The 25,408-nt window shown below is 43.5% G+C and overlaps 1 protein-coding gene across 1 annotated transcript in view; it reads right to left on the bottom strand.

The window, feature by feature from the left end:
- The window catches only part of BMP2K (BMP2 inducible kinase), a 276,469-nt gene that overhangs the window by 179,726 nt on the left and 71,335 nt on the right, over positions 1-25,408 (bottom strand). The window contains 1 exon segment of the mRNA XM_075352427.1: positions 708-826. Within this exon segment, the coding sequence (XP_075208542.1) occupies positions 708-826 (119 nt within the window).

The following is a 25,408-nucleotide window of genomic DNA, read 5'->3' on the forward strand; positions in this document are numbered from 1 at the left end:
CCACAGCAGATAACAGGTGATCGGTGGGTGTATCGGCTGTACCTATAGACAAGTCATGAATATGTTTATTCCAGATAACCCCTTTCAAGTATTGAAGTGTAAGGCTATGTGTCCACGGTAGAAGGTACCTGCGGATTTTTCTGCCTGAAAATCCGCGACTTTCGCGGCAAATCCGCACCCGGATTTGCCGCGGATTTACCACGGATTTTTTTTTTTTTTCCCCATTCAAAACGAAAAATCCGCACCAAATCTGCACCAAACAATTGACATGCTGCAGATTTTTCCGGATCAAAATCCGCGGCAAATCCGCAGCGGAAAAATCCGCAGCATGGACACAGCATTTCCAAAATGCCATTGAAATGGCTTGGAAGTGCCGCTGCTGCAGATTTTCGGGAAATCCGCGGCAAATCCGCGGCAAAATCCGCGCAAAATCCGCGCAAAATCCGCGCGAAATCCGCAGCGTGGGCACATAGCCTAAGGATACAAACATATGGATCTCTTTTAAAATCCTCACCACGTGTGTAATGGTCGGTGGAAACCTGCCACACGGTAAAGGTGAGATTTTAAACATTTCATCTACGTAGTTGGAAGTGTGTTCTGCCCCAGATTTTCCTAAACAAATACATTACATAAACATGCAACCTAAGAGTACAGATAGCATTCTACCTTTTTTTTTAGGTGTTCTCAGTCTCTATGATGTGACTTACCATAATAGTTATTTCCCTCTTGCAAATGTTAAGGTCAGGCACATTGTTCACATACATCCTCTTCAGAGCACATCGTAGTCCTCCATGAGTTCGAACAAGAAACACAGTTGAAAAACCACCTACAATAACAAAAGATGTGAAAAAAATCAAAAGTAAGTCAAAAAGCATGAGAAACTCATGAAAATATACCAATATGTACGATATGTATAGGAAAAGTTTTAAAGGGGGTTGTCAGGTGAAAGCAAGTAATCCCCTTTCCCAAGGATAAAAGATAACTTAAGGATATGCACCGATCGGCAGATCGGAAAATGTTTTTCTCAGATGAGGAACTTGTATCACAGTTACAAAATAATGTGGTAGGACGGATGTTCCAATCATTCTCTATGTGGCTACTGGAAAAATCAAATTAAATGAATGGAATGCAGGTTGCACATGCGCTCTCCCACTCCATTTTAATGGGATAAAAGTTCCCTGGTCTGCCATTCGGTGCAGATCCCAGAAGTCAGACCCCTACCTGATCAATAAGTTATCTAAAGAGGTTTTCCTCCAGCAATGCCCTGTATTTAGCTCCATCCATCTTCCCAGCAAATCTGACCATCTTCCCTGCCCATGCTGATGAACACCATCCCCACGGCTTGATTTTGCCACCACCATGTTTGACAGTGGGGATGGTGTTTTCACAGTGATGGACAGTGTTAGGTTTCCGCCACACATAGCATTTTGCCTTTAGCCCAAAAATTTCTACTTTGGTCTCATCTGACCAGGGCACCTTTTTCCACATGCCATGTAGGGAACACAGCCATGAAGTGGAAGAAGGTGCCCTGGGTCAGATGAGACCAAACTAGAATTTTTTGGGCTAAAGGCAAAATGCTATGTGTGGAGGAAACCTAACACTGCACATCACACTGAAAACACCATCCCCACCAGCAAACATGGTGGTGTCAGCATCATGCTTTTCTTCAGCAGAGACAGGTAAGTTGGTCAGAGTTGATGGGAAAACGGATGGAGCTAAATACAGGGCAATCCTGGAGCAAAACCTGTTATAGAATGCAAACGACTATTTTCACATTTATATTTTTCAAATATTTAGAAAGCCATATAATCATTTCCTTTGCATTTCGCAAGTAATTGCTACTTTGCGTTGGTATATGTATATCACATAAAATCCCAATTAAATTTCACTTAAGTTTGTCAGTGTCTTGTGAATAAATGTACAAAAGAGTTCACAGGGTAGGAATACTTTTTCAAGGCACTGTAGAATTTCCATATTACAACTATAATCCAAGAATGATGCAGATTCAGACATCATTAACTGCGGCTCTGTCAGCTATACTAAAACTGGGTTACTTCTTCCTCAGTACAAGGATGTCTATTCATTTCAAAGTGAGCATGTGATAAAAGAGCTGAGCTTATCTGTTGTGTTCACAAACAGCTACAACTGTCCTTAGCAGCTTCACAGCATGTCTCCGCAGTACACTACTAGTGCCGGACACAAAGGGCACATTGTTAGCCTCATATCCTTCTTCTACGGATGGGAAAAGACATATTTCCATGTAACCATTCTACATCCAAGAAAAGGTGAAATCTACGGTATATATCCAAAAGGAAACGTAATTCCGTTTACAACTAAAGAATGCATCTTATTATTTAATTTTTATTTCCTTTTAAAGTGAACCTATCCATGGGCATGGTCCGATATTAAAATATTCTCCCCACCCGCTGCCCTGCACTGACCGGTCTCTGCCTATGTGCAAATATAGGCAGAGACATGATGTACACCCCAAATAATTAAAATGCAACTATCGACATGTACATAACAAACAAGTGGGTATATATAAAAACAATTATAAACAAACAGAATGATCACACATGTCGTGTCAAACAAGAGGGGCTGAAAATATATTCCAAAAATATAAAATTTACCCCTTCATCAGGGAAAAGAGCCTATATGATAAAGAGGGGCTGAAAATATATTCCAAAAATACACAATTTACCCCTTCATCAGGGAAAAGAGCCGATATGATAAAAAAATAATTCAGCACATAGATAAATGCATGCATCTGGCAATTTGTAAGTAAATATAATGCAATAAATATTCTGGTTGATATAACAATAAATATATTTTAAAGTAGTAAAGATATAAATTAAACAAAAGATATATGCAGACACAATAGCATAAAAGGGGACCCCCCTGATGAAGCTGTTGGCATAAGCGGCGAAACGTGTGGGACTTGGGATTTCTAGAATCAGGCACTGTTCCACACTCTGGTAGAGTTTGGCTCTTTTATACTATATTGTGTCTGTGTATATATATATATTGTCTAGTTTATATTTTTACTGCTTTAAAATATACTTAGGGGTACTTTGCACGCTGCGACATCGCTAGCCGATGCTAGCGATGCCGAGCGAGATAGTACCCGCCCCCGTCGCACATACGATATCTTGTGACAGCTTCACACGCACTTACCTGCCCTGCGACGTCGCTCTGGCCGGCGACCCGCCTCCTTCCTAATGGGGCGGGTCGTGCGGCATCATAGCGACGTCACACGGCAGGCGGCCAATTAAAGCGGAGGGGCAGAGATGAGCAGGACGTAAACATCCCGCCCACCTCCTTCCTTCCTCATTGCCGGTGGAGGCAGGTAGGTGATGTTCCTCGCTCCTGCGGCTTCACACACAGCGATGTGTGCTGCCTGCTGGAACGAGGAACAACATCGTATCTGCTATTGGTGCGACATTATGGAAATGTCCGACGCTACACAGATCACCGATTTACGACGCTTTTGCGATCGTTTATCAGTGCATCTAGGCTTTACATGTTGCGACGTCGTTACTGGCGCCGGATGTGCGTCGCTTTTGATTTGACCCTGACGATATTGCAGTAGCGATGTCACAACGTGCAAAGTACCTCTTATTGTTAAAATATATTTAATTATTGATCAGAACCCCAATGGAAGTCACTAATTGGGCAGTTCAGGTCTCTGCGCACATGCAGATAACTTCAGGGGGCAGTTGGGCGGAATTTTCCAGCATTTTTTGTTGTTGTTGCACATTACATCCGATCGCGCTGTTGTTACCCCCGGTGTCAGCCGGTCAGACACTGCTTGCACTGGGCTGAGCACCGGGCGTACCTGAGCACAGTGATGCTCGCGTGATGGGTTTGCATACATAAAGCACCCGATCTCCGAACTCGAACTGTTTTTTTGAGATTTTTTTTTTAGAAAAGTCTGAATGTCGGGTTCACTCATCTCTACTTACTATCCTTTAATTATTTGTCTTCACTGAATACAGATTTTACCTCATAACTGAGAATAATGATAATGACTGATCAATTTTGGCAGAGAAAGGAGCAGATTTGTCTGATAAGATATAGTACACAGTTGCTTATTTTCATGTGTACTATTGATTTATGAAATAAAAATTAAAACGATGGTTATGCCTTAAGGGTCCCCCCATTATGTATCACTTTTCTGACAGTTCCTTATCAGTACATGTTCTGGCCGTTTGCACAGCACAGATTCATGACTATACGTCCGTGTTTCCAGGACATGTATCCTTGTTATTAACATGTACCCATCATAGCCTATGGGGCTGTGCATATGTCAGTGTTTTTTCAAGAACCGTGTGTATGTGCAAAACTCACAGAGATGTGTCTGTTTTTTTCTGTTTTCAGAAAGGGCTATTACAAGTCTCTGGGTCAGTGAGAAACACATACAGCACATGGATCACATCTGTATTCACCATTGCAAAGGATAGTACAATGCTTGCAATATCTCTAGGTATGTAGTGAAAAACACTGATGGTAAAAATGAACATGTGACCGGTGTCATCAGTGTCTTGGATCAGTATTTAATCCATTTTTTCACGAACATGCTTAAACACGGATGTGTGAATGAGGCCTGAAGCAGAGCGTGATGATTTCATTCATAATATAGTTTACTTAAATGGAATCTGTCACCAGGTTTTTGCTACCCCATCCAAGAGCAACATAATGTAGAGACAGAAACCCTGATTCCAGCGATGTGTTACTTACAGTTTTGATAAAATCACTGTTTTATCTGTCACAGATCTATCACTTCCCTGAATGCTGAGCTCTGTGTAGCCCCGCACACACCACTGATTGGCAGCTTTCTGTGAACACTGCATAGGCAGAAAGCTGCCAATCTGTGTTGAGGGAGGGGCTATACAGACCTAATTAATAAGACTACATGGAAGGTTTACAAGTGGTCTAGTAATGAACTCCTGCTGATAAAACAATGATTTTATCAATACTACAGCAAGCATCCCTATAAGTGACACATTGCTGGAATCAGGGTCTCCATCAGTACATTATGCTGCTCTCAGATTAGGTGGCAAACAGCTGGTGACAGATTCCCTTTAAATTCATATACAGATATGTGGCGGAAATTAACACTTACATACAGTAGTACTATATTTCAATGCTGAAAATCCACATCTGACTAAAGGCCGCTTTACACGCTGCGACATCGCTCAAGCGATCTCGTTGGGGTCACGGAATTTGTGACGCACATCCGGCCGTATTAGCGATGCCGTTGCGTGTGACACCTATGAGCGATTTTGCATCGTCGCAAAAACGTGCAAAATCGCTCATCGGTGACATGGGGGTCCATTCTTGAATATCGTTGCTGCAGCAGTAACGAGGTTGTTCCTCGTTGCTGCGGCAGCACACATCGCTCCGTGTGACACCGCAGGAACGAGGAAGCTCTCCTTACCTGCCTCCCGGCCACAATGCGGAAGAAAGGAGGTGGGTGGGATGTTAAGTCCCGCTCATCTCCGCCCCTCCGCTTCTATTGGGTGGCGGTTCAGTGACGCTGCTGTGACGTCGCTGTGACGCTGAATGAACCGTCCCCTTAGAAAGGAGGCGGTTCGCCGGTCACAGCGACGTCGCTAGGCAGGTAAGTAGTGTGACTGGTCCGCGCGATGTTGTGCGCCACGGGCAGCGATTTGCCCGTGTCGCACAACCGATGGGGGCGGGTACCCACGCTAGCGATATCGGTCATGATATCGCAGCGTCTAAAGCCCGCTTAAGCCAGTGTTGTTTAAAGAGGTGTTCCCATCTCATACATTCATGATGGCTGATATTATATAATACACTTTAAAAGGATTTTCAGCTAACAGTTTTCTGGAAAACTGTTCTGCAAGTGTTAAAATAATGAATCCTCTCCTCCCCCCCCCCCCCTACTGCTCCCATTCCATCACTTTACAGCCAGACACTGTACGTCCCATTGCTGCTGTGACAGCCCAACATGGGAGTGCTGCAGCCAGATTTGCTGTGATTCACAATTCCACTATGGATACCTTAGCATGCATTGTTAGGTCAATGGGTGACAGTTCAGACAAATGATGTAAACTGGTATTAGCGCGTGATTTGTGTCAGTTTTGTAATCAGTTTAGATCTGGAGATCACATCTATTTAACATCAGATATTCTTCAGGCCTTACTGCACAAAGAAAAGTAGACGTGCCAGATAGTGACCCCAAATCACCCGAATAACGCCGGCTGTGACGTTATAGTCATTTGTGAAGGCCATGCTAGCAACAGAAAATAGGTCTTATTACTTGCCCGTATTGATGTTTTTATGTGGACAGACTGAGGCCTGATAAAACTGGTAACACAATAATAATGGCTATGTTCTTAAAGGGGTTGTCCAACTAAGGTGTTTTTTTTTTTTTTTTTAACTTAAATGCATGCATTTATATAGAAAAATCATTTACAGTTTTCCTTTTATATATGCTTTACTTCTCTGAACATTCGATGTCTGTGGCCATAAATCAGCAGAAGAGCTCAGAACAATACAGATAAGAGTAATAAACTCCCCGTCATACTTCATAGCAAGCTGACTGATAGAATGGAAATGGTGTAAAAATTGATTGAAATCTAATTACAAAAATTATTTTTTGACACAAATACATGCCTTTAAAGAGGTATTCTCAAGTTGTCTCTTGGGCAGCTCAGAGCTCTGCAGTCTCCTTACTTCCTTGTTGCTGGGAAGCAGGAATGCTTGATTAATTAACAGTTCTGGTCAGTTTTCTTCTGCCACTGTCATTGGTCTGAAGTCTACACCATTATCACTGTATTTACATATAGAGATAAGAGTATGCACAAAAAAGTGAGAGTAATGATTAAGAAATCTGCTCTGGACACTTTGGGAGTCAGGTATTGAGATTATGGAGGATTGATGAGAGCAACTGGTCAGGAGTTCAGAGGAAGGGGGAGGGAGGTGAGCAGCTAAGGCCCCGTTTCACACATCCGGCATTTTGCTGGATTGCCGGTCCGTCACACTCCAGTACAGTGTAAATACTGTACAATGGCATTGCGGCAACCCCCGGTCACATGCTCTGGTCACATGACAGCATATGACCGGAGGTTGCCGCAATGCCATCGTACTGTATCACACTGTACTGGAGTGCGCCGGATCCGGCAATCTAGCGAAATGCCAAATGTGTGAAACGGGCTTAGCAAGTCTGGAGAGATGTGGCTGGGATTTTAGGAGATAACACCTCTCCTGTGTACACTGTGCACAGTCAGCCAAGTTCATGTGGTTGATCTTAAGGCCCAGTCACACACAACGACTTACCAGCGATCCCGAAAACGATGCAACCTGATAGGGATCGCTGGTAAGTCGCTGGGAGGTCGCTGGTGAGATGTCACACAGTCAGACCTTCACAACGATGCAGGAACGATACAGGTCGCAGTAGCGACCTGTATAACGATCTCAGCAGTCACTGTGACCCTGTCACACAGTGTCAAACACAGCGATGTGTCCTGCCCAGCAGGACATCGCCTTTGAAGAAAATGGCCTCGACCATTCTACAACGACTAGAGATCTCACAGCAGGGGCCTGATCGCTGGTAGGTGTCACACATAACGAGATCGCTAACGGGATCGCTACTGCGTCACAGAAACCGTGACTCAGCAGCGATCTCACTAGCGATCTCGTTATGTGTGCATGTACCTTCACACTATGGAAGATAAAAGCTCTCACAGCAAGAAAATGACAATAGATAGATAAAGCAAGTTTTGTGCAAACTTGCTTATTTCCATGCTGTCTAATTAAAATAATTTAATAACATGAGAATACCCCTTTAAGACGGAAAAAAAACATGTCTTGCTGCCCGGGGAATCTGAAGTTGATCTCTTTCATTGGAACAAAAAACGTCAATTATGTGCTCAATCCTTCGAGTCATTAGGTGTGAAATCAAAGCCGGCATTACTGAACTGGCCCTTATGGTCATGTATCAGTGATCTGCGCTCAGGACAATGTCTAGTGAACATTGACAGTAGAGCTCAAAGGTTTACTAGCTAGATACATTTCTACAAAGTAATTTATAACCTACAAGTTATTCTACAAGTAAGGTGATTCCCTGCAGGGTATATAATAAAAAACAAACACGCGGCGCCGATCTCAGCGCGTTATCAAAGCGGCTCTCTGGTGCCCTTTTTTTTACTGAAGTTTTATGCACTCACCTTTTGCCACAAAACTTCAGGCATATATGACTTTTCCAAAGTCTCCTTATCCGGGTCTGCTGCTTGCCTTGAATTGATCCTGTGTATGGTCCTGGCTCGGATTACCACAGGTGAAAAAGTTAAAAATGAAGTAAACCAATTCTGTAGTGGCCGCGCTCCCCGTAGTAATGATTTTAAAAACTCTTGTCCTCAAATGGAATTTATTACTCAAACATACGGAAATAAAAAACGGATACAAATATAAAAATAAAAATGCATTTTTATTTAGATACCTGAGGAAGGCAGTTGTTCCCGCCGAAACGCGTTGTATCCGTTTTTTATTTCCGTATGTTTGAGTAATAAATTCCATTTGAGGACAAGAGTTTTTACAGAATTGGTTTACTTCATTTTTAAGTTATTCTACAAGGTCAGGCAACCGAATCCAGACTAAATGCATAGGTGTCCAAGTATATGCAATCTGCTTGGATGTCTAAATTACCACCAAAAACCTCAATGCAGAGAGTGACCCCCTGTCAGTTCACTGCTGGATATAGGTCTAATTAGCCACCTCGTCTTGTAGACTGGGGGTTAATGGACCCTATTCTTCCGAGAAGGGGTGAGCCTAAAGCTAAATGTCCAAATGATCTTCACTTGGCCACCAGTTGGAGATATATGAAAGCAGACAAACTAAAGTGAGGTGGAATTGCATACTTTTGAAGAGCCAAAATTCCTATGATCAAATTAACAAACCTGTGTTGAAAAGAATCTTTTGCCACCCAATCGAATAGCATAACGTAGGGTCACAGACCCGGAATACAGTGGTATGTAACTTACTGGTCTTCTTTGTGTAGTTTAGATTTATCAGCAAAAGATAGATTATAGGTAGAAGACTAGTAAACCTGCAATCAGGTACACCCTGACCCTCACAAACTGATTATGCACAATTTATGAAGTGGCCAATCAATGGTGAGGGCGAACTTAGCATTTAGAGAACTGCTAGATAGAGATGAGCGATCCTGCCAAGGATCGGATTGGTTCAGGATCGCAGAGCCCGCCTGAGAAATGGGAGGCAAAAGTGAGGTGTTGTAGGGGGGCTGTAAAAGAAAGAAAATAAAAAAGGGTTAAAGCAGTACAGACTTACGGAGTCTCCCCATGGCTGCAGCGCTACTTCTGGCGCCGACAATTATCCCTCATCCATACTCATTGCTTTCCCCTTCCACCGGCGTCTGACTGGCTGCCGTTGGACCACGCCCTACCTTCTGAGACAACATCTATGATTGGATGGAATTACAAACGCTGCCTCTGTCCTTATAATGATGATAAATAAAACAGTTGGTGGAGGGTCCCTCCATCTATTGATACCAGCACAGATAAAGCCACGGCTACAGGCTGCAGCCCCCAGCCGTGCACTTAACTTGGCTGTGTATCAAAGTACGAGGAACCGCATATGGCTTTTTAACTAATTTAAATAAATAGTTTAAAAAAAAAAACCAGCATTCGGTTCCCCCCAATTTTGATACCCAGCCAAGATAAAGCCAACACCTGGGAGCTGGTATTCTCAGGCTAAGGAGACCTAGGGTTATTGGGCGCCCCCCAGTCTAAAAATAGCAGCCAGCAGCCGCCCAAGATTGTTGCATGTGACAGTCTCTGCCTGAAGCTCACAGTGTTTGGTCATGTACCATGATCGCACACAGTGCCTTCAGTAATGTAGCAGAGCTGCTATTGTCCTGGGACCTCATGTGGATTATGTCGGACCTGGGTTTTTGGGGGTTAAGTGGTGAAAGACGCTGCCTTTCTGTCTTTATTTCAAGCAAAAAGATTTTTTTCAGTGTTTGTATTTATTTCTCTTCACTTACAGATTGGTAATGGGGGTCTCAGACACCTCTCATTACTAATCTAGGGCTTAGTGGCAGCTCTGAGCAGACATTAACCCCTTATTAGCCCGACTGCCACCGCACCAGGGCAATCGGAAAGAGCCAGATAAAGTGTTGGGATTGTCGCATCTAATGGATGCGACAATCTTGGGCGACTGCAGCCTGCTATTTTTAGGTTTGGGAGGGCTCAATAAGCATGGGTCTCTCCAGCCTGAGAATACCAGCCCCCCAGCAGTCAGGCTTTATAATGGCTGGGTACCAAAATTAGACGGGTCTATATGTAGTTTTTTTATTTAGTTAAATAATTTTTAATAAAGCCTGCATTTGGTTCCTCCTATTTTGATACACAGCCAAGATAAGCGCATGGGTGTTTAATCTTTGCGGGCATCAATAGATGGGGGGGACCCTACACCATTTATTTTATCTATTTATTTATTATGTACCAAGATAGAAACCCAGAGACAGCATCTGTGATTCAAACCAATCACAGACACTGTCTGGGGGCGGGGTCTAACAGCAGCCAATCAGAGACACCGGTGGCTGGAGAAAGCAGTGAATATGAATGAGGGATAATTATTAGCCACAGAAGTAGCGCTGCAGCTGCAGGAGCAGTTACAGCTGTGGGGAGACTCAGTAAGGATGTACTGCTTTAACCTTTTTGTTGGTTTTTTTTTGCCAATACTTCACATGGCTGTGATGGGCAGGGAGAGGATGGGTTTTTGCCATCCGAAAATTTACCAATTCTTGGCAAGATCACTGACTGCGGTAAATGAACGGATGTCCGTTCCCGATCCGATCCGGCTAAAGATCATCTAATTTTAACATTTTCCAATCTTTGTCGTTCAGGATCGCTCATCTCTACTGCTAGATCTGCAGCAAATATTTTTAGTCAAAACTGCAGCAACCAGTAAAGCAAGTGACACCGCTGGAATCAGGATCTTTGCCCCTATATCATGCTAGTCTCAGATTACATAGCAAAAACCTGCTGAAAGATTTCTTTTAAAGGAACCCTTACATCTATTATTATTTCAACAGTGTATGTGTTATGTATGACTATGCTGTAATGTGACCAATTATTTGATGCAGTGCACTGTGGAGAAGCTTGGGGTACTTTCATTGCTGCACTTCTGAAATCACACAACTGTTTGTGATTTTATTATGCATGCATTTATTATTTTAGGATTACGTTTATTAAATGTAAGTTCATGAGGAAATGCTCTCCATACTTCAAAGATAACTATCATAGACGACAAAACATTCTACATGCCAGGTTGTACAGTTTGTCACTCGCAACTACACGAATACAAAAAAAGCAGCAATAGAGAGACTCCGGAAAAGCAAAGCATTAGTCATTAATACAAACAATAAATACCAAAATTATTACATCTGACAGTGTCCAATTTTTGGGTGCAAGTATGATTTAGGGTACACTCAGACTGGTGTGATGTATTTTTGTCGGACCGCACATGGACCCATAAACTTGAATGGATCGATTAACACATCTGTGAAAATAACCGAACACAGTGTGAGATCCGTGAGACTCCGAGCATAACCTATTCTGACCTGTGTTTGCAGATCAGCCTTGGCCATACAAGCCAATGGGGATCCATGAGATACAGATACTTGTGTAGCACCCACGGGGCAAGGGGTTAACTTTACTCGTCACTAGGCCTGGTGATGTCGGGTCTGAGGATGTCACGGGTGGCCCTACCCGGCTTCATGGCCCCGAGGTGTACAATAAAGAAGGGGTGGATGAGAATAGGTTGATGGTGGAGGTTTGTCTCATGACGCCACCTGCGGTACGCGGCCAGGGATTAGCCGCTGCTGTTGTCGCTATCCTCCGGGGAAGATGGTTGTAGCAGCTAAGATGTTTCTGCTCCACATAGGTGGAGCGGGCCCCAGGGAGGATGATGAGGGGAGCACTAATGGCGGGCGCCAAAGCGCCCGATGACGGCGACGGCAAGGAAAGGCGGACACAGTCTCTGCGGGTTCAAGGTTTCTTTTTTTTTTTTTTTTTTAAATCAGATACTTTTTTATTAAAACAGAATACATACAACAGAATAACAAATCGGCATCCAAATTAAATTTATCACATCTATTACCCCTTTAACTCCCCCTCCCGCCCCCCTCCCCCACCCCGGCAGCAACACTTCTCCCCAATACTACATCCCATATAGTACACACTTATAATACCCTCCAACTTTAGTATAGCAACCATCCCGTTGTGCAGGAGGAACAACTAGTAACAGAAATAAAACAAAACACACACATCAGAGGTCTCAGACGGCCATCCCGGTCCCAGACCAGTTTACTGGTCCATCACTCGTCTTATTCGCATTGCAGCCAAGGAGACCATAGCTTCTCAAACATTTTAACATTCCCCCTTCTTTCATACACTCCCCGTTCCAGCTGAAGAATACATTTCACCCTTTTAATGTACTCTCCCCTGGTCGGGGGGTCTTTTTTAATCCAGGACCTGGCGATTAGCTTTCTTGCCGCATACAGCAGCCTAGCAATGACAATTTTCATAGTATTTTCCACCCCAAGCTCCTCAACATATCCCAATAGGCATATCACTGGTTCCCTGGGAAGGACACACCCATATGTTCTTCCTATCTTGTGGATAACCTTAGTCCAAAAGGAGACCAGTCTCGGACAAGACCACATCATGTGAAAAATACCTGCGTCAGATCCCTGACACCTTGGACACTCCGAATTCCTTTTCAACCCCATCTTAAACATCAGTAAAGGAGACCTATATACCCGGTGAATCACGTATAGGTGAGACAGTCTGGCTGGTTCGCTCATGGAAAGTTTAGGGACATACTCTAAGATACTCTCCCACACCTCCTCCGTTATCGGCCCAACTTCCTCCTCCCATTTAGATTTAGTTTTAATTGGGTAGTCTAAAAGAAAGGTATGTAGTATATCTTTATACGTGCCAGAAATGATCCCTTTAGTGCTTCCTCCGCTCTTACACACATACTCCAGTACCAGGTCAGTCTGTATGGCCACACTTTGTTTAGCCGATTCAAGGTTTCTTTACTCGTAGTCCTGGTTGCCGGTTACCACCGTGATGGTCACCGCCGGTGTTCCCATTGTGAGTCCTTTCTGGTCGGGGTCCCTCCAATCCCAGTGTACGTGAAATATGGAATGGACCACAGTGGTTTCCTGCACTATCTGCAGACCCTGGAATCCAGTGTAGCTGTAGAGAACCCGGGCTGAGCTGCCTGCTCCAAGCTACGGGTCCTATGGCGCTCCCAGGAGTGTGAAGGTAGAGAGAATATGCCTGGACCGAAGTCCTGACTGTGCTCCTCACCCCAAGCTGTGCCCAGGGCTAACTGACTATGTGTAAAGATGTTCTTTCCCTTTTCCCCAAGTGGTGCCCGCCCCCCAGGTGGTTGTCCTATTGTCCGGGAAAATGCCATGCTTCGTGATGGCCACCCCCCATATCTACCCCATGCCATCCTCCGGTGGGAAAGCACCTGTTTGTGGTTTGTGAATGTGAGAATCACCAGCGATTAACCTCTCCTTACCTGGGATGAGTACTACATCTTAATGGAGATGCAGTACCCTGTGGCGACTGAAGCCTCAGGGGCGCCACACTTGCGCTGCTGAGCGCGATAAGCTTTTGTGCAACAGCCTGTTTATACTGCAAGATTATTGTGAACAAACGTTCTTATGGTAATCTTTTGAGTGTAAATCCATTATTCCATGTATGTTCCACAGAGATTAATTAGAAGTTCCTATATACTCCCAATCCATTTTTTCATTTTGTGTCTCTTTGCTATTTTGCCACTATTGCCCACCAACAGATGCAGCAAGGAGGATATGACAACTATAGATCACCTGACAAGTAAGTGGTGTTCTTTACCAGCCAGTATAGATAAACTCAATTGGCACGTGTAGCGGATATGTCACCAGTAGTGATGAGCAAACACTATCATGCTTGGGTGCTTTATACGGCTAACAAGAAAGTCACAAGTAGGTTTTTGCAAACATCATCAACTGTCATGGCTGTGTCCGGATCAGTGGAGACTACAGATTTGATTCTGGCATTCTGTCTGTTAACTTCTCTGATGTCTATGATCAGCGCAGGCAGGCTCTGGCATCGACCCACACTAGTTCATAAGCAGGCTAGCAAGGGTTAATGTCTCCTGGGCTGCTTGTTAGTCTCCTTTGATCACATGCTGTGGGGCAGCCAGTCACATTCCCTCTCCTATATATGCTGGCTGGCTGGAAAATTCCTTTAATGTCAGCTATAGTTTATCTATACTGGTTTGGTGAAGTATTGTGATCCAGACTTTGATGGCTGTAGTACTTCCTTGCTATGAGCGGTTGTGGTATTAACCCTTATTGTCTTTTAGTTGCTGCCTTACTTCTCTTGCTTTTCTCCTTCGTTTTTTACTTTCTGTTCCTGTACGTTTGCAGTGTGTCTGATTTTTGTCTTTTCACTGTCTGTCTATCTATGTTACCATAAAACTCCTGAACTCTTCCTTCCCTAGGGAAGGAGGGTGGGGAGCCGTTTAGGTCTGGTCAGAAGAATAGTAAGGCATAGGACTCCGGTATCGCCCCCATCAGGAGTAATCTGGAGGTTAGGGATAGTCTAGGGTCCCCTAGCGTGAGGGACAGTATAGGAGCCTACTGTCCCTCGCTATCCTACAGTCACAGCGTGACTAAGCAGTTGAATACTTGGAATGGCACGATTTGTGTACCGAGTATAATGGAAGCCGATGGGGAACTCTAGCATTTGTCCAGGAACCCTTCCGGAAAAATGTTCGAGTTCCCCATTGACTTCCATTACACTCAGGTGCTCGAGTCTCACTCATCTGACCGTTAAATTGTTGATTATCAGTACTGAGCATGGAGCATGGTAGTCCTCGATCATCACTAGTCCCCAGCATGTCCACAAACAGGACATTCACTGCCATCTTGCGCTGGAAACTGGCATACACACTAAGTTGAATGTTTAGTAGTGTTTGGAAGCAGGAAAGGCAAAAGGTAAGTTTTCTTCTATTCGTTTGTAGTACAATAAATATTAAAATCTTGAAGCCCGCCCTAATGTTGTTAAAAGTATCAAATCCTTTCCAATTGGATATTAGGGAATTGCATATATAGCAGTAGCACTGCTTGTATTCAGAGATATAGAGTAAGGGGTATTTTACACGCTGCGACATCGCATCCGAAATATCGTCGGAGTCACGTCGTTAGTGACACACATCCGGCGCCGATAGCGGCATTGCAAAGTGTAAATCCTTTGTGCGACGATAAACAATCGCAAATGCATCGAAAATCGGTCATCTGTGTAGCGTCGGCCATTTTAATAATGTCGGGGCGACCGCAGGTAAGATGTTGTTTGTCGTTCCTGCAGCTCCACACATCGCTGTGTGTAAACTCGCAGGAGTGACAAAGATCTCCTTACCTGCGTCCCGACGGCAATGCGGAAGGAAGGAGGTGGGCGGGATGTTATGTCCCGCTCATCTCCGCCCCTCTGCTTCTATTGGCCGGTCGATTAGTGACGTCGCGGTGATGTCGCTGTGACGCCGAACGCACCTCCCCCTTGAAGGAGGGATATTTCGTCAGTCACAGCAACGTCGCTGAGCAGGTATGTGTGTGTGACGCTGCCGTAGCAATAATGTTCGCTAGGGCAGCAATCACCACATATTGCATGTGCGACGGGGTCGGGTACCATCGCGCTCGGCATCGCTAGCAATGCTAGCGATGTCGCAGCGTGTAAAGTACCCCTAAGAGTCAATTTTGGATAGAATCGGAATGGTAAGAAATGTTCTAGATAGTATAATTAATGTATTACTTTTAGAAGAATTTAGGAATGTCTATATATTGTAATCAAGTAAATATGTTGTATAAATTTATAAGGGAATTTGTTACCAGGTTTTTCTTACCCCATCTGTGAGCAGGATGATCTAGGGGCAGAGATCCCTATTCCAGCGACATATGGCATGCTTGGTCCAGTTTTGATAAAATCATGGTTTTACCTGCTGCAGATCTCTAAATTCGGAGCGCTATATATCCTCGCGCACACCGTTGATTGACGGCTGTCTATGTACACTGTGCATAGACAGAAAGCTGCCAATCAGTGGCGCAGCAGAGTTATACTATATAGATCTAGAGCTAATAAATATGGAGAACTACATGGCAGCAGGTTACTAATGCTTTAGTGATAACATTAATTATTTATCAGCAGATTATCAAAACTACTGCAAGCAGCCCAGTAAGGTTGGGGCCACACGGGGCACTAGTGCGATCCTCGCATGACACTCGGCTCACGCTGGCAGTACAGCAGGAGCCGAGTGTCATGCGAGTGTCTCTGCAACTGAGGTCCGATCGTGCGAGCGGACCTCAGCTGCGGCGGGCGGGCCGGCTCTGAGGGGGGGAGGGCCAGTGCTGAGGAAGGGCAGGCCGGCTCTGAGGAAGGGAGGGCCGGTGCTGAGGAAGGGCATGCCAGCTCTGAGGAGGGGAGGGCCGGTGCTGAGGAAGGGCAGGCCGGCTCTGAGGAAGGGAGGGACGGTGCTGAGGAAGGGTGGGCCACCTCTGAGGAGGGGAGGGAGGGATTTATTTCCCGCTCTCCTCCGTAGCCGGCTACTGCCATTCTCGCACTCCACTTGCGGTACATCGGTGTACGCGAGTGCAGTGCGATCTTTCTCTCGCGCCATACACTCGAATGGGTGCGAGAGAAAAGAGTCTCGCATTACAATCGCAGCATGCTATGATTGTTTTCTCGGTCCGATTAGGGTGAGAAAATAATCGCTCATGGGTGTTTTATCGCATTCCACTCGGTCCAATTTTCATGCCGTGTGGCTTAGGCCTTAGTGAGGAGTCGTAATGGAGATTGGTATGTGTAAAAAAATAAGTTGTAAGTTTTGCTTAGTGTATCCACAACCCTACTCCAGAAATGGCTCCTCTCCCTTCTCTTTTATGATGACGTACATGTGGTAATTACCCACCGCATGGCAGACAGTGTGCTCAGAAGTGTGACTGTCATTGTACATCAGTGGATTTACATATGAACATCCAGAATACTAACTAGAGGCATTCCTAGCTGGAATGTAAATATGCGCTAAATATAAGAGGAATTCTTTAATGGCTCGCTGTAAGAATATTTCTTTTCCACTGTGGCGTGGCCTCTTAGTAAGCCGGAGCTGTTCACAGGCCTGTCAGGATAGACAGTCACCGGACGGGTCTGTGTATTCCTTCCATAACTGGTCTAAACCAGATCACTTCCTTTATAAGAACTGGTTTTTTTTTCTTGTCAGGCAAAGAGCACATAGCAACAGTAAAACCCCACAAAGGAAACCTAAAACAAAGGGATCCACTACCAACATCAACATCATTTATATGCTGGGTGTAAAGCTTTCTGTCCCAGGCACCCGCTGTGTACGGCGCGGCCACAGCTACCCCAACTATGCCCTCCACTGGATGCAACTAGAACCTTACTGGAGGGAAAGCTTACAGTTATGTTCTCTTGTTCTAAATATCGAAAAATAAGCAATTTAGCCCATATTAAAAATACTCCCCATTCTCTAGAATGTAGGGATTATCAACTCTATGGTGTACAGTTACTTGCCTAGGTTACCGACCACCCTGCAGTCTCAAAATGGCAAAACTCCAAAAATGGGCAAGACAAAATTGTTGGCACCCTCAACTTTGCAATAACAACTGCAATCAATCACTTCCTATAACCATCCATAAGCTTTATATGCCTCTCAAATGAAATTTTGGGCCACTCTACTTTTGCAAACTGCTCCAGGTCTCATTTGTAGGGTGCCTTCTCCCAACAGCAATTTTAAGATCTCTCCACAGTTATTCAATGATATTTAGATCAGGACTCATTTCTGGACACTTCAGGACTCTCCAGCGCTTTGTTTCCATTCATTTCTGGGGGCTTCTTGAAATATGTTTGGGGTGATTGTTCTACAAGAAGACTCATGGCCTAGGACGCAAACCCAGCGTTCTGTCAAGTAGGCACTACATTGTGGCCCCAAATACATTGGTAATCTTCAGATTGAACACAGTCAAGGCACCTAGTGCCAGAGGCAGCAAAACAACTACAAACCTTCTTTGAACCTCCTCCATATTTGACTGTAGGTACTGTGTTCTTTTCTTTGTAGGTTTCATTCAGTTTTCGGTAAACAGTAGAATGAGGTGTTTTACCAAAAAGCTCTATCTGATGCTTTCCTAGAAGGATTTTAGCTTACTCAGGCCCATTTTGGCAAACTGGATTCTAGCTTTTTATGTCTCTGTGTCAGCAGTGGGGTCCTCATGAGTCTCCTGCCATAGCAGGTCATTTCATTTAAATCTAGATGGACATTTCACACTGACACTGATACACCCTGAGTCTGCAGGACAGCTTGGATTTCTTTGGACATTGGTGCTGCCTATTCACCATCCGAACTATCCTGCATTGCAATCTATTATCAATTTTTCTCTGCCGCCGCATCCAGAGAGATTAGCTATAGTGACATGGGTTGTAAACATCTTGATTATGTTGTGCACCGTGGACAAAGAAACATCAAGATCTCTGGAGATGGACTTGCAACTTGGAGATTGTTGAAATTTTTCAACAATTTTGGTTCCCAAGTCCTCAGAAAGCTCTCTTCTTCTCCTTCTATTCTCTGTGCTTAAGGGCACTTTACACACAGCGACATCGTTAGCGATGTCGCTGGTGAAAGCACCCGCCCCCGTCGGTTGTGCGTCACGGGCAAATCGCTGCCCGTGGCGCACAACATCGCTAGGAACAGTCACACGTACTTACCTTACCTGCCTGTGGCCGGCGAACCGCCTCCTTTCTAAGGGGGGGGGCGGTTCGTGCGGCGTCACAGCGACGTAACTAAGCGGCCACCCAATAGAACCGGAGGGGCGGAGATGAGGGGGCGTAACATCCTGCCCACCTCCTTCCTTCCTCATTGCCGGCGGCCGCAGGTACGGTAATGTTCCTCGTTCCTGCGGTGTCACACATAGCGATGTGTGCTGCAGCAGGAATGACGAACAACCTGCGTCCTGCAACAGCAACGATAATTGGGATTAGAATGACGCGTCAACGATAAGGTAGGGTAAGTAATTTTCATAGTTAACGGTCGTTCGTGCGTTTCACACGCAACGGCGTCGCTAACGAGTCCAGATGTGTGTCACGAATTCCGTGACCCCAACGACATCTCGTTAGCGATGTCGTTGCGTGTAAAGTGGCCTTTATTGTGGCACACACAAACACAATGCAAAGATTATGTCAAATTATCCCCTTTTTATATAGTTTCAGGTGTGATTTTCATATTTCCCACTCCTGTTACTTGCCACAGGTGAGTTTTACGAGCATCACCTACTTGAAACAAAGTTGTCTATCCACAATTTTGGAAAGTTGCCAACAATTTTGTATGGCCCATTTGGGGAGTTTGTCTGAAATTTTGTCTAAATTGCATTTTTTCAATTTGCAATTTTGGCAGCAGTTTTTCATTTTTTACAAGAAAATTTACAAATCCTAGTCTCTTATGGACCAATTGAGATTTAAAGTGACTTTAAAGTGACTTTGAAGGGCTTACATATTGGAAACCCCCAGCCCACAACAAAATATTTTGAAAAACTGCACCCCACACAATTTTCTAATATCAGGAGACTTGTTAACTCTTCAATATTCAGAATATTATTATGTTAGGCAACGATGAAAAGTTTTTTTAATTTTGTTTTTTTTTCTTCCACTAAATATTATTTAGCTACAACTTTTTCATTTTCGCTAAGGGTTATAGGAAAAAATGGACCTCAGAATTTGCCGTGCAATATATACTGAATGCAGCAATACCCCATTGTCATGGGTGTGTCACGGATGACATACAGTCCTGTGGTATCCGGCTACAGAAGGTTGCAGCGTTTGGCTGCACAAACTGCTCCCTGACCTTCAATTATTCCTGCTTAGTGTATATGGTATCTTATATATCTCCTCTGCTTGGGGTTCATCCCTTTCCTTTTAGGACCCTGCAGAGTTCCTAACCGTTTCAGCTGTTTCCTTCTGCACTTCCGTTAAATTTCTTCATTCCCGTCTGGTATGTGCTGCTGATAGCTCTAAGTACCGATAGATCATGAGTGCAAGCAGGTTTGCAATCATCTGGAGTAACTGTGGTTGCCTTTTGCAGACCCTCTCCCTAAATCTTCTTGGAGATAAGTTGTTTGTTATTTTCCTTTGTTTGCAATTCCGGTGTGTCCTTTAGCTTCTAGTGGAGTTGACAAAGAGCTCATTCTGTCCGTTGCCTACCTAGGGCCCAGATCAGAGTCAGCTTGGGGCCAGGTATCCTGCTTCATACATAGGTGCGGAACCTATCTAGGGTGGGGAGGGAAGCCAGGGCCCAGTGGTAGGCTTGGTCAGAGATCACCATCTATCCCTTTCCTTTCACCGTTCGCTGGGTACTTGCCCGTACCTAGCGAGACACCAATATGTGGTCAAAAACTGCTGCTTGATCATACGGCAGCATTCTGAAACTAACAAGCGCCTTTTGATTTTTGGAGCAAATTTGGTTGGATTAGATTGCAGATGCAGACATATTTACCAAGTCCTAGAGGTGTCAAAACTGCAGAAACCCCACACAAGTGACTATACTTTGGAAACTAGACCTCTCCAGAAATGTATCTAGGATTGTGGAGAGAATTTTGAACCCAAGGTTATACACAAAACTATATTAGTAACAGTTTGTATGTTATATTAAATTAACTAACATTGGGAAATGAAAAAAAATATTTCCATATATTTTTTTCCTGGACACCAAACAGTCTCAGAGTTCCACTGATCCATATACAAACCTGTTTTAAGAATCTTGGATGGGCAGATATAAAATTAATGCGCCAGGTGCATAAATATGTGTCACACCACATGGGTAAGTATACTAAAGAAAATTGCAAGGTCATAAAAAAAGAAAAAATGGTCCAAAAAATGTGACATTAGAACACAATGCATTTTTTCACAGAGGTATAAAGCCCATTCTGTCATATCCATAATTTCATTTATAATTGGAGCACATATAGGTGAAAATCCCACATCAAGAACAAAAACAGGGGGCAAAAAGGTTCCCCTTCACTAAAAGAAAAGCCATAATATCAAGGCAGTGGAAAGCTAAGAGCATAGTGCAGGTGAATAAAAAAAACGAAAAAAGAATCATAAGGCCTGTTTCAGACGTCAGCGATTCTGGTACGTATGTGCTAGTCTTTATACGTACCAGAATCACTGACATACGCAAACACATTATAATCAATGGGTCCGCTCACACATCAGTGATTTTTTCACTGACCGTGTCTCCGTGAGCGTACACGCATGTCCGTGATTGCCACATGGAGACATGTCCGTTTTTTTCTGGCATCACTCTATAGGTGTGATATGAGAGCTAGTTTTTCGAGATTGTTTAGGTGTGTTCATATATACAGTTAGAGCACACAACATACGATACATTTAGTGAAATTGCCCAGACTTGCTCTCAATAACACCTGCAGATTTCTTTCATGCAGAAAGCATATCAAAGTGTGGAATCATTTCTGCAAGGAGTGCTTATATCTGTATTGCCCGGCGGGGTGTCCGATCGCACTCTTCACCAGGCAAGCGACATTCTGGAAAATGTTTATTCTGAATTGGAAAAGCTGGTAGCTCTGCAGATATGGATACACCAATAAATATTTGCAGCAATGATCAATGGTTATAAGTAATATACTGAGAAGGTAGTTTAATAGAGATAGCGTTACGTGCTATAGTCTCTGCAGTCTTGTGTTGATTTCCAAATGGCAACAAATGTATTCGTTATAGCAAACTGAGTGATAACATTTTAATATAGAGAATTAAATAACTAATTTATTGAACTGAGATTGGCCTATGGGGGTGCATTAAACGGTATGGGGTCTGCATAATACAATATGAAGGACATCTTATACATGGACTATGGGGGTCATTATAACACATGGAGGACTATGGGGGTGCAGTATAATATATGGAGGATTATGGGGTACAGTATAATATATGGAGGACTACGGGGTGAATTAAAATACATTATAGTATTTGGAGAGCTATATACGAGAGGGACAAATATAAAAGCATAGGATGGGAAAGTTTTGTGTTGAGGGAAAGAGCCTCTTTCCCTCAGCACCCAGCTTTCTCATGCTCTAATATCATGGGAAAACAGGGTGCTGAGGGAAAGATGTATAGCAGAGCATGGGAAAGCTGAGTGCTGAGGACAAGATGGATATCAGAAAATAAGAAAGCTGAGTGCTGAGGACAAGATGGATATCAGAACATAAGAAAGCTGGGTGATGATAGAAAGAGGGATATCAGATCATGGTAAACATGGGAAAGAGCCAAGTGTCAGCGACACTATCCTGTACACCTGAGTGTCAGCATATTCATCCTGTACTCAGAGTGTCGATGTACGGTTGGGGGGCCCCGGTCCAAACTTTGCACTGGGGCAAATTAGTTACGCCACTAGGAACAAAGCCTAAATATGCAAGGAAAGTTGATGTGATGTCATAAAAACTGTGCCCTTGAGACATCTAAAGACGCCGCTGAACTGTACGTTTTTGGTGGGGGGGGGTTTCTCTATAGGCTTCTTTGTGGAGCCTGAAAAAAACACAAGCAAAAAAAATTGCCATTGAGTTTTTAAATACAGAATCAAAGCTTTTCTGTAATATAAAAAAGCATTAAAAAAATCAGGATTCGAATCTGCACCATACATGTATCAAATATCCGGGAAAAAGCATAAAAAAGTAGCAAACACGCAATAATCAGAGATGATTGTTGCTGCGTGGCATGGTGCAAACACCTGGAGAAAAAATGCAGCATTTACGCTACATGTGAACACGGCCTCAGCGTTACATTTTTAATACATTTTGTATGGGTTTAAATAGAGAAAAATAATCACTCCATATTTTTAGGCCATTTACTGATCCCCATATATAATCTGATTGCTGTGTTGTGTGTGTCGTTACGATTACAGGCACACCAAATATATCCATGTTATTTGCTAATTTGTGATGGTTATTCATTTTATTTAACCCCTTCAGCGCCCGGGCACTTTCCGTTTTGCGTTTTTGTTTTTTGCTCCCCTTCTTCCGAGAGGCGTAACTTTTTTATTTTTCCATCAATCTTGCCATATGAGGGCTTGTTTTTTGCGGGACGAGTTGTACTTTTAAATGAAACCATAAGTTTTACCATATAGTGTACTGGAAAACAGCAAAAAAATTCCAAGTGCGGAAAAATTGCAAAAAAAGTGGGATTGTACAATAGTTTTTGGGATATTTTATTCACCGTGTTCACTATATGGTAAAACTGATGTGTGGGTATGATGCCTCAGGTCGGTGCGAGTTTGTAGACACCAAACATGTATAGGTTTACTTGTATCTAAGGGGTTAAAAAAAATTCACAAGCTTGTCCAAAAAACGTGGTGCACGTTTTGCGCCATTTTCCAAAACCCGTAGCGTTCTCATTTTTCAGGATCTGAAACTCAGTGATGGCTTATTTTTTGCGTCTCGACCTGACGTTCTTAACGGTACCATTTTTGTGCAGATGCTACGTTTTGATCGCCTGTTATTGCATTTTGCGCAAAATTTGCGGCGACCAAAAAACGTAATTTTGGCGTTTGGAATTTTTTTGCCGCTACGCCGTTTACTGATCAGATTCATTGATTTTATATTTTGATAGATCGGGCATTTCTGAACGCGGCGATACCAAATATGTGTGTATTTTTTATTTTTTTAACCCTTTAATTTTCAATGGGGTGAAAGGGGGGTCATTTGAACTTTTAGGGTTTTTTATTTTTTTTTAATTTTTTAAAACTTTTTTTTTTACTTTTTTATTTTACTAGTCCCCCTAGGGGGCTATTGCGATCAGCAATCCGATCGCTCTGCACTATCTGCAGATCTCAGCTACAGAGCTGAGAACTGCAGATTTGCTGCTTCACTTTCAATGCCGGCTGTATTCCGGCATTGAGAGGAAGTGACTCATGTTAGCTACAGGCGTCATCACATGACCCTGTGCTACCATGGCAACCGCCGAAAGTCACGTGATCATGTCACGTGACTTCCGGTGGGGGCGGGGTAAGTCACTGTCATGGCGGCGCCCATATACATATCGCTGCCAAGACTTTGGCGGGGCTTACCGGCACACGATCCATGACGTATCTAGTACGTCATGGGTCGTTAAGGGGTTAAAATAGCACATTATAATTTACATTCTAAGTTTTTTTAATTATTTTCAGCAATTTTATTAGGAGGAAAAAAATCTCTTTTATTCTCCCTGTAGAATACAGGACACAGATGCTGCTCTGTACAAAGTATCTTTGTTTCTGGTGTAATCTGCTGTCAAGTCAGAGGCTGCAATGCAGCTTCAAGTATAAAAAATCCTCCATCTGACATCAGCTGAGCTTGTGGCTCAACAGCTAGGGCTGCTGGTAAAATGTTTGGAACGTGTTGGTGAAATAGTTAAGCTAAATAACCTTCTTCTACGCTGAAAATTCTGCTACTGGGTTCCCTGCCTGCAATACAGGTCAAGATCACCAAATCTTCCTATTACTCTCAGACAGGCAGTGGCTCACTGGTAGAGCTACTGCCTATGGACAAAGTTTACGCGCTCACATGTTTTAGTTCTGGGAGAGCAGAGGTGAATCCATTCATTGCACTTAAGGAGGAGGAGGAGCCAGAAGTGAATTTAATTTCTGCACTGCAATGAGAGGAGGAGGAGTCATAGAGAAAATGTAATTTATTCACTGCACTGAGAGGAGGAGCCGGGACAAAAGCAATGACTGCGAGACAGAGTGGCTGAGCACTGAAATAGGGACAGTCATGCGGAATCCGGTATAGTTGTGAGCTAAAGATTAAATAACTAGGCTGCAGATGCCCAGACCTTTAGTTTATCATGCCTGATCCTAATGACAGGTTTTCTTTAAGAGAATACTGTTGGTTGTTCTTAAAGCATTTTTGTGCGCCGATTCCAAATCTGCAATCAGCATTCTCCTATCAGGAACCAATTTGACATAATTTTGATTAATTTCCAATAAATTTAGCCTACATTATCCCCTTCATAAATTACTTTTGCTTTTTAGGTGCTGGGTTGTTATAACTTTGCACAGGTCGATTTGTTTTCATACTTTGGTAACAAACAGAGCTCCGGGTTTTTTCCAAGGTTACCAAATCTGAGAGATTTGCGAGCTTTGGGGTTACATACCAACAAGCTTCATTATCTCACTGTCCTTTGTGAATATCAGTAGTATTCTATCGCTGTTTTCTTTTATTTTAAACTGTTATTATAATAAATGTAATTTTAATTCTGTTGTTGTTATGCCGTAGAACATTGTGTTAAACTTGTCATACAGTTGTGTAAACCACCCA

The sequence above is a fragment of the Anomaloglossus baeobatrachus genome, chromosome 1 (assembly GCF_048569485.1).
Source record: "Anomaloglossus baeobatrachus isolate aAnoBae1 chromosome 1, aAnoBae1.hap1, whole genome shotgun sequence".
Taxonomy (NCBI): Eukaryota; Metazoa; Chordata; class Amphibia; order Anura; family Aromobatidae; genus Anomaloglossus; species Anomaloglossus baeobatrachus.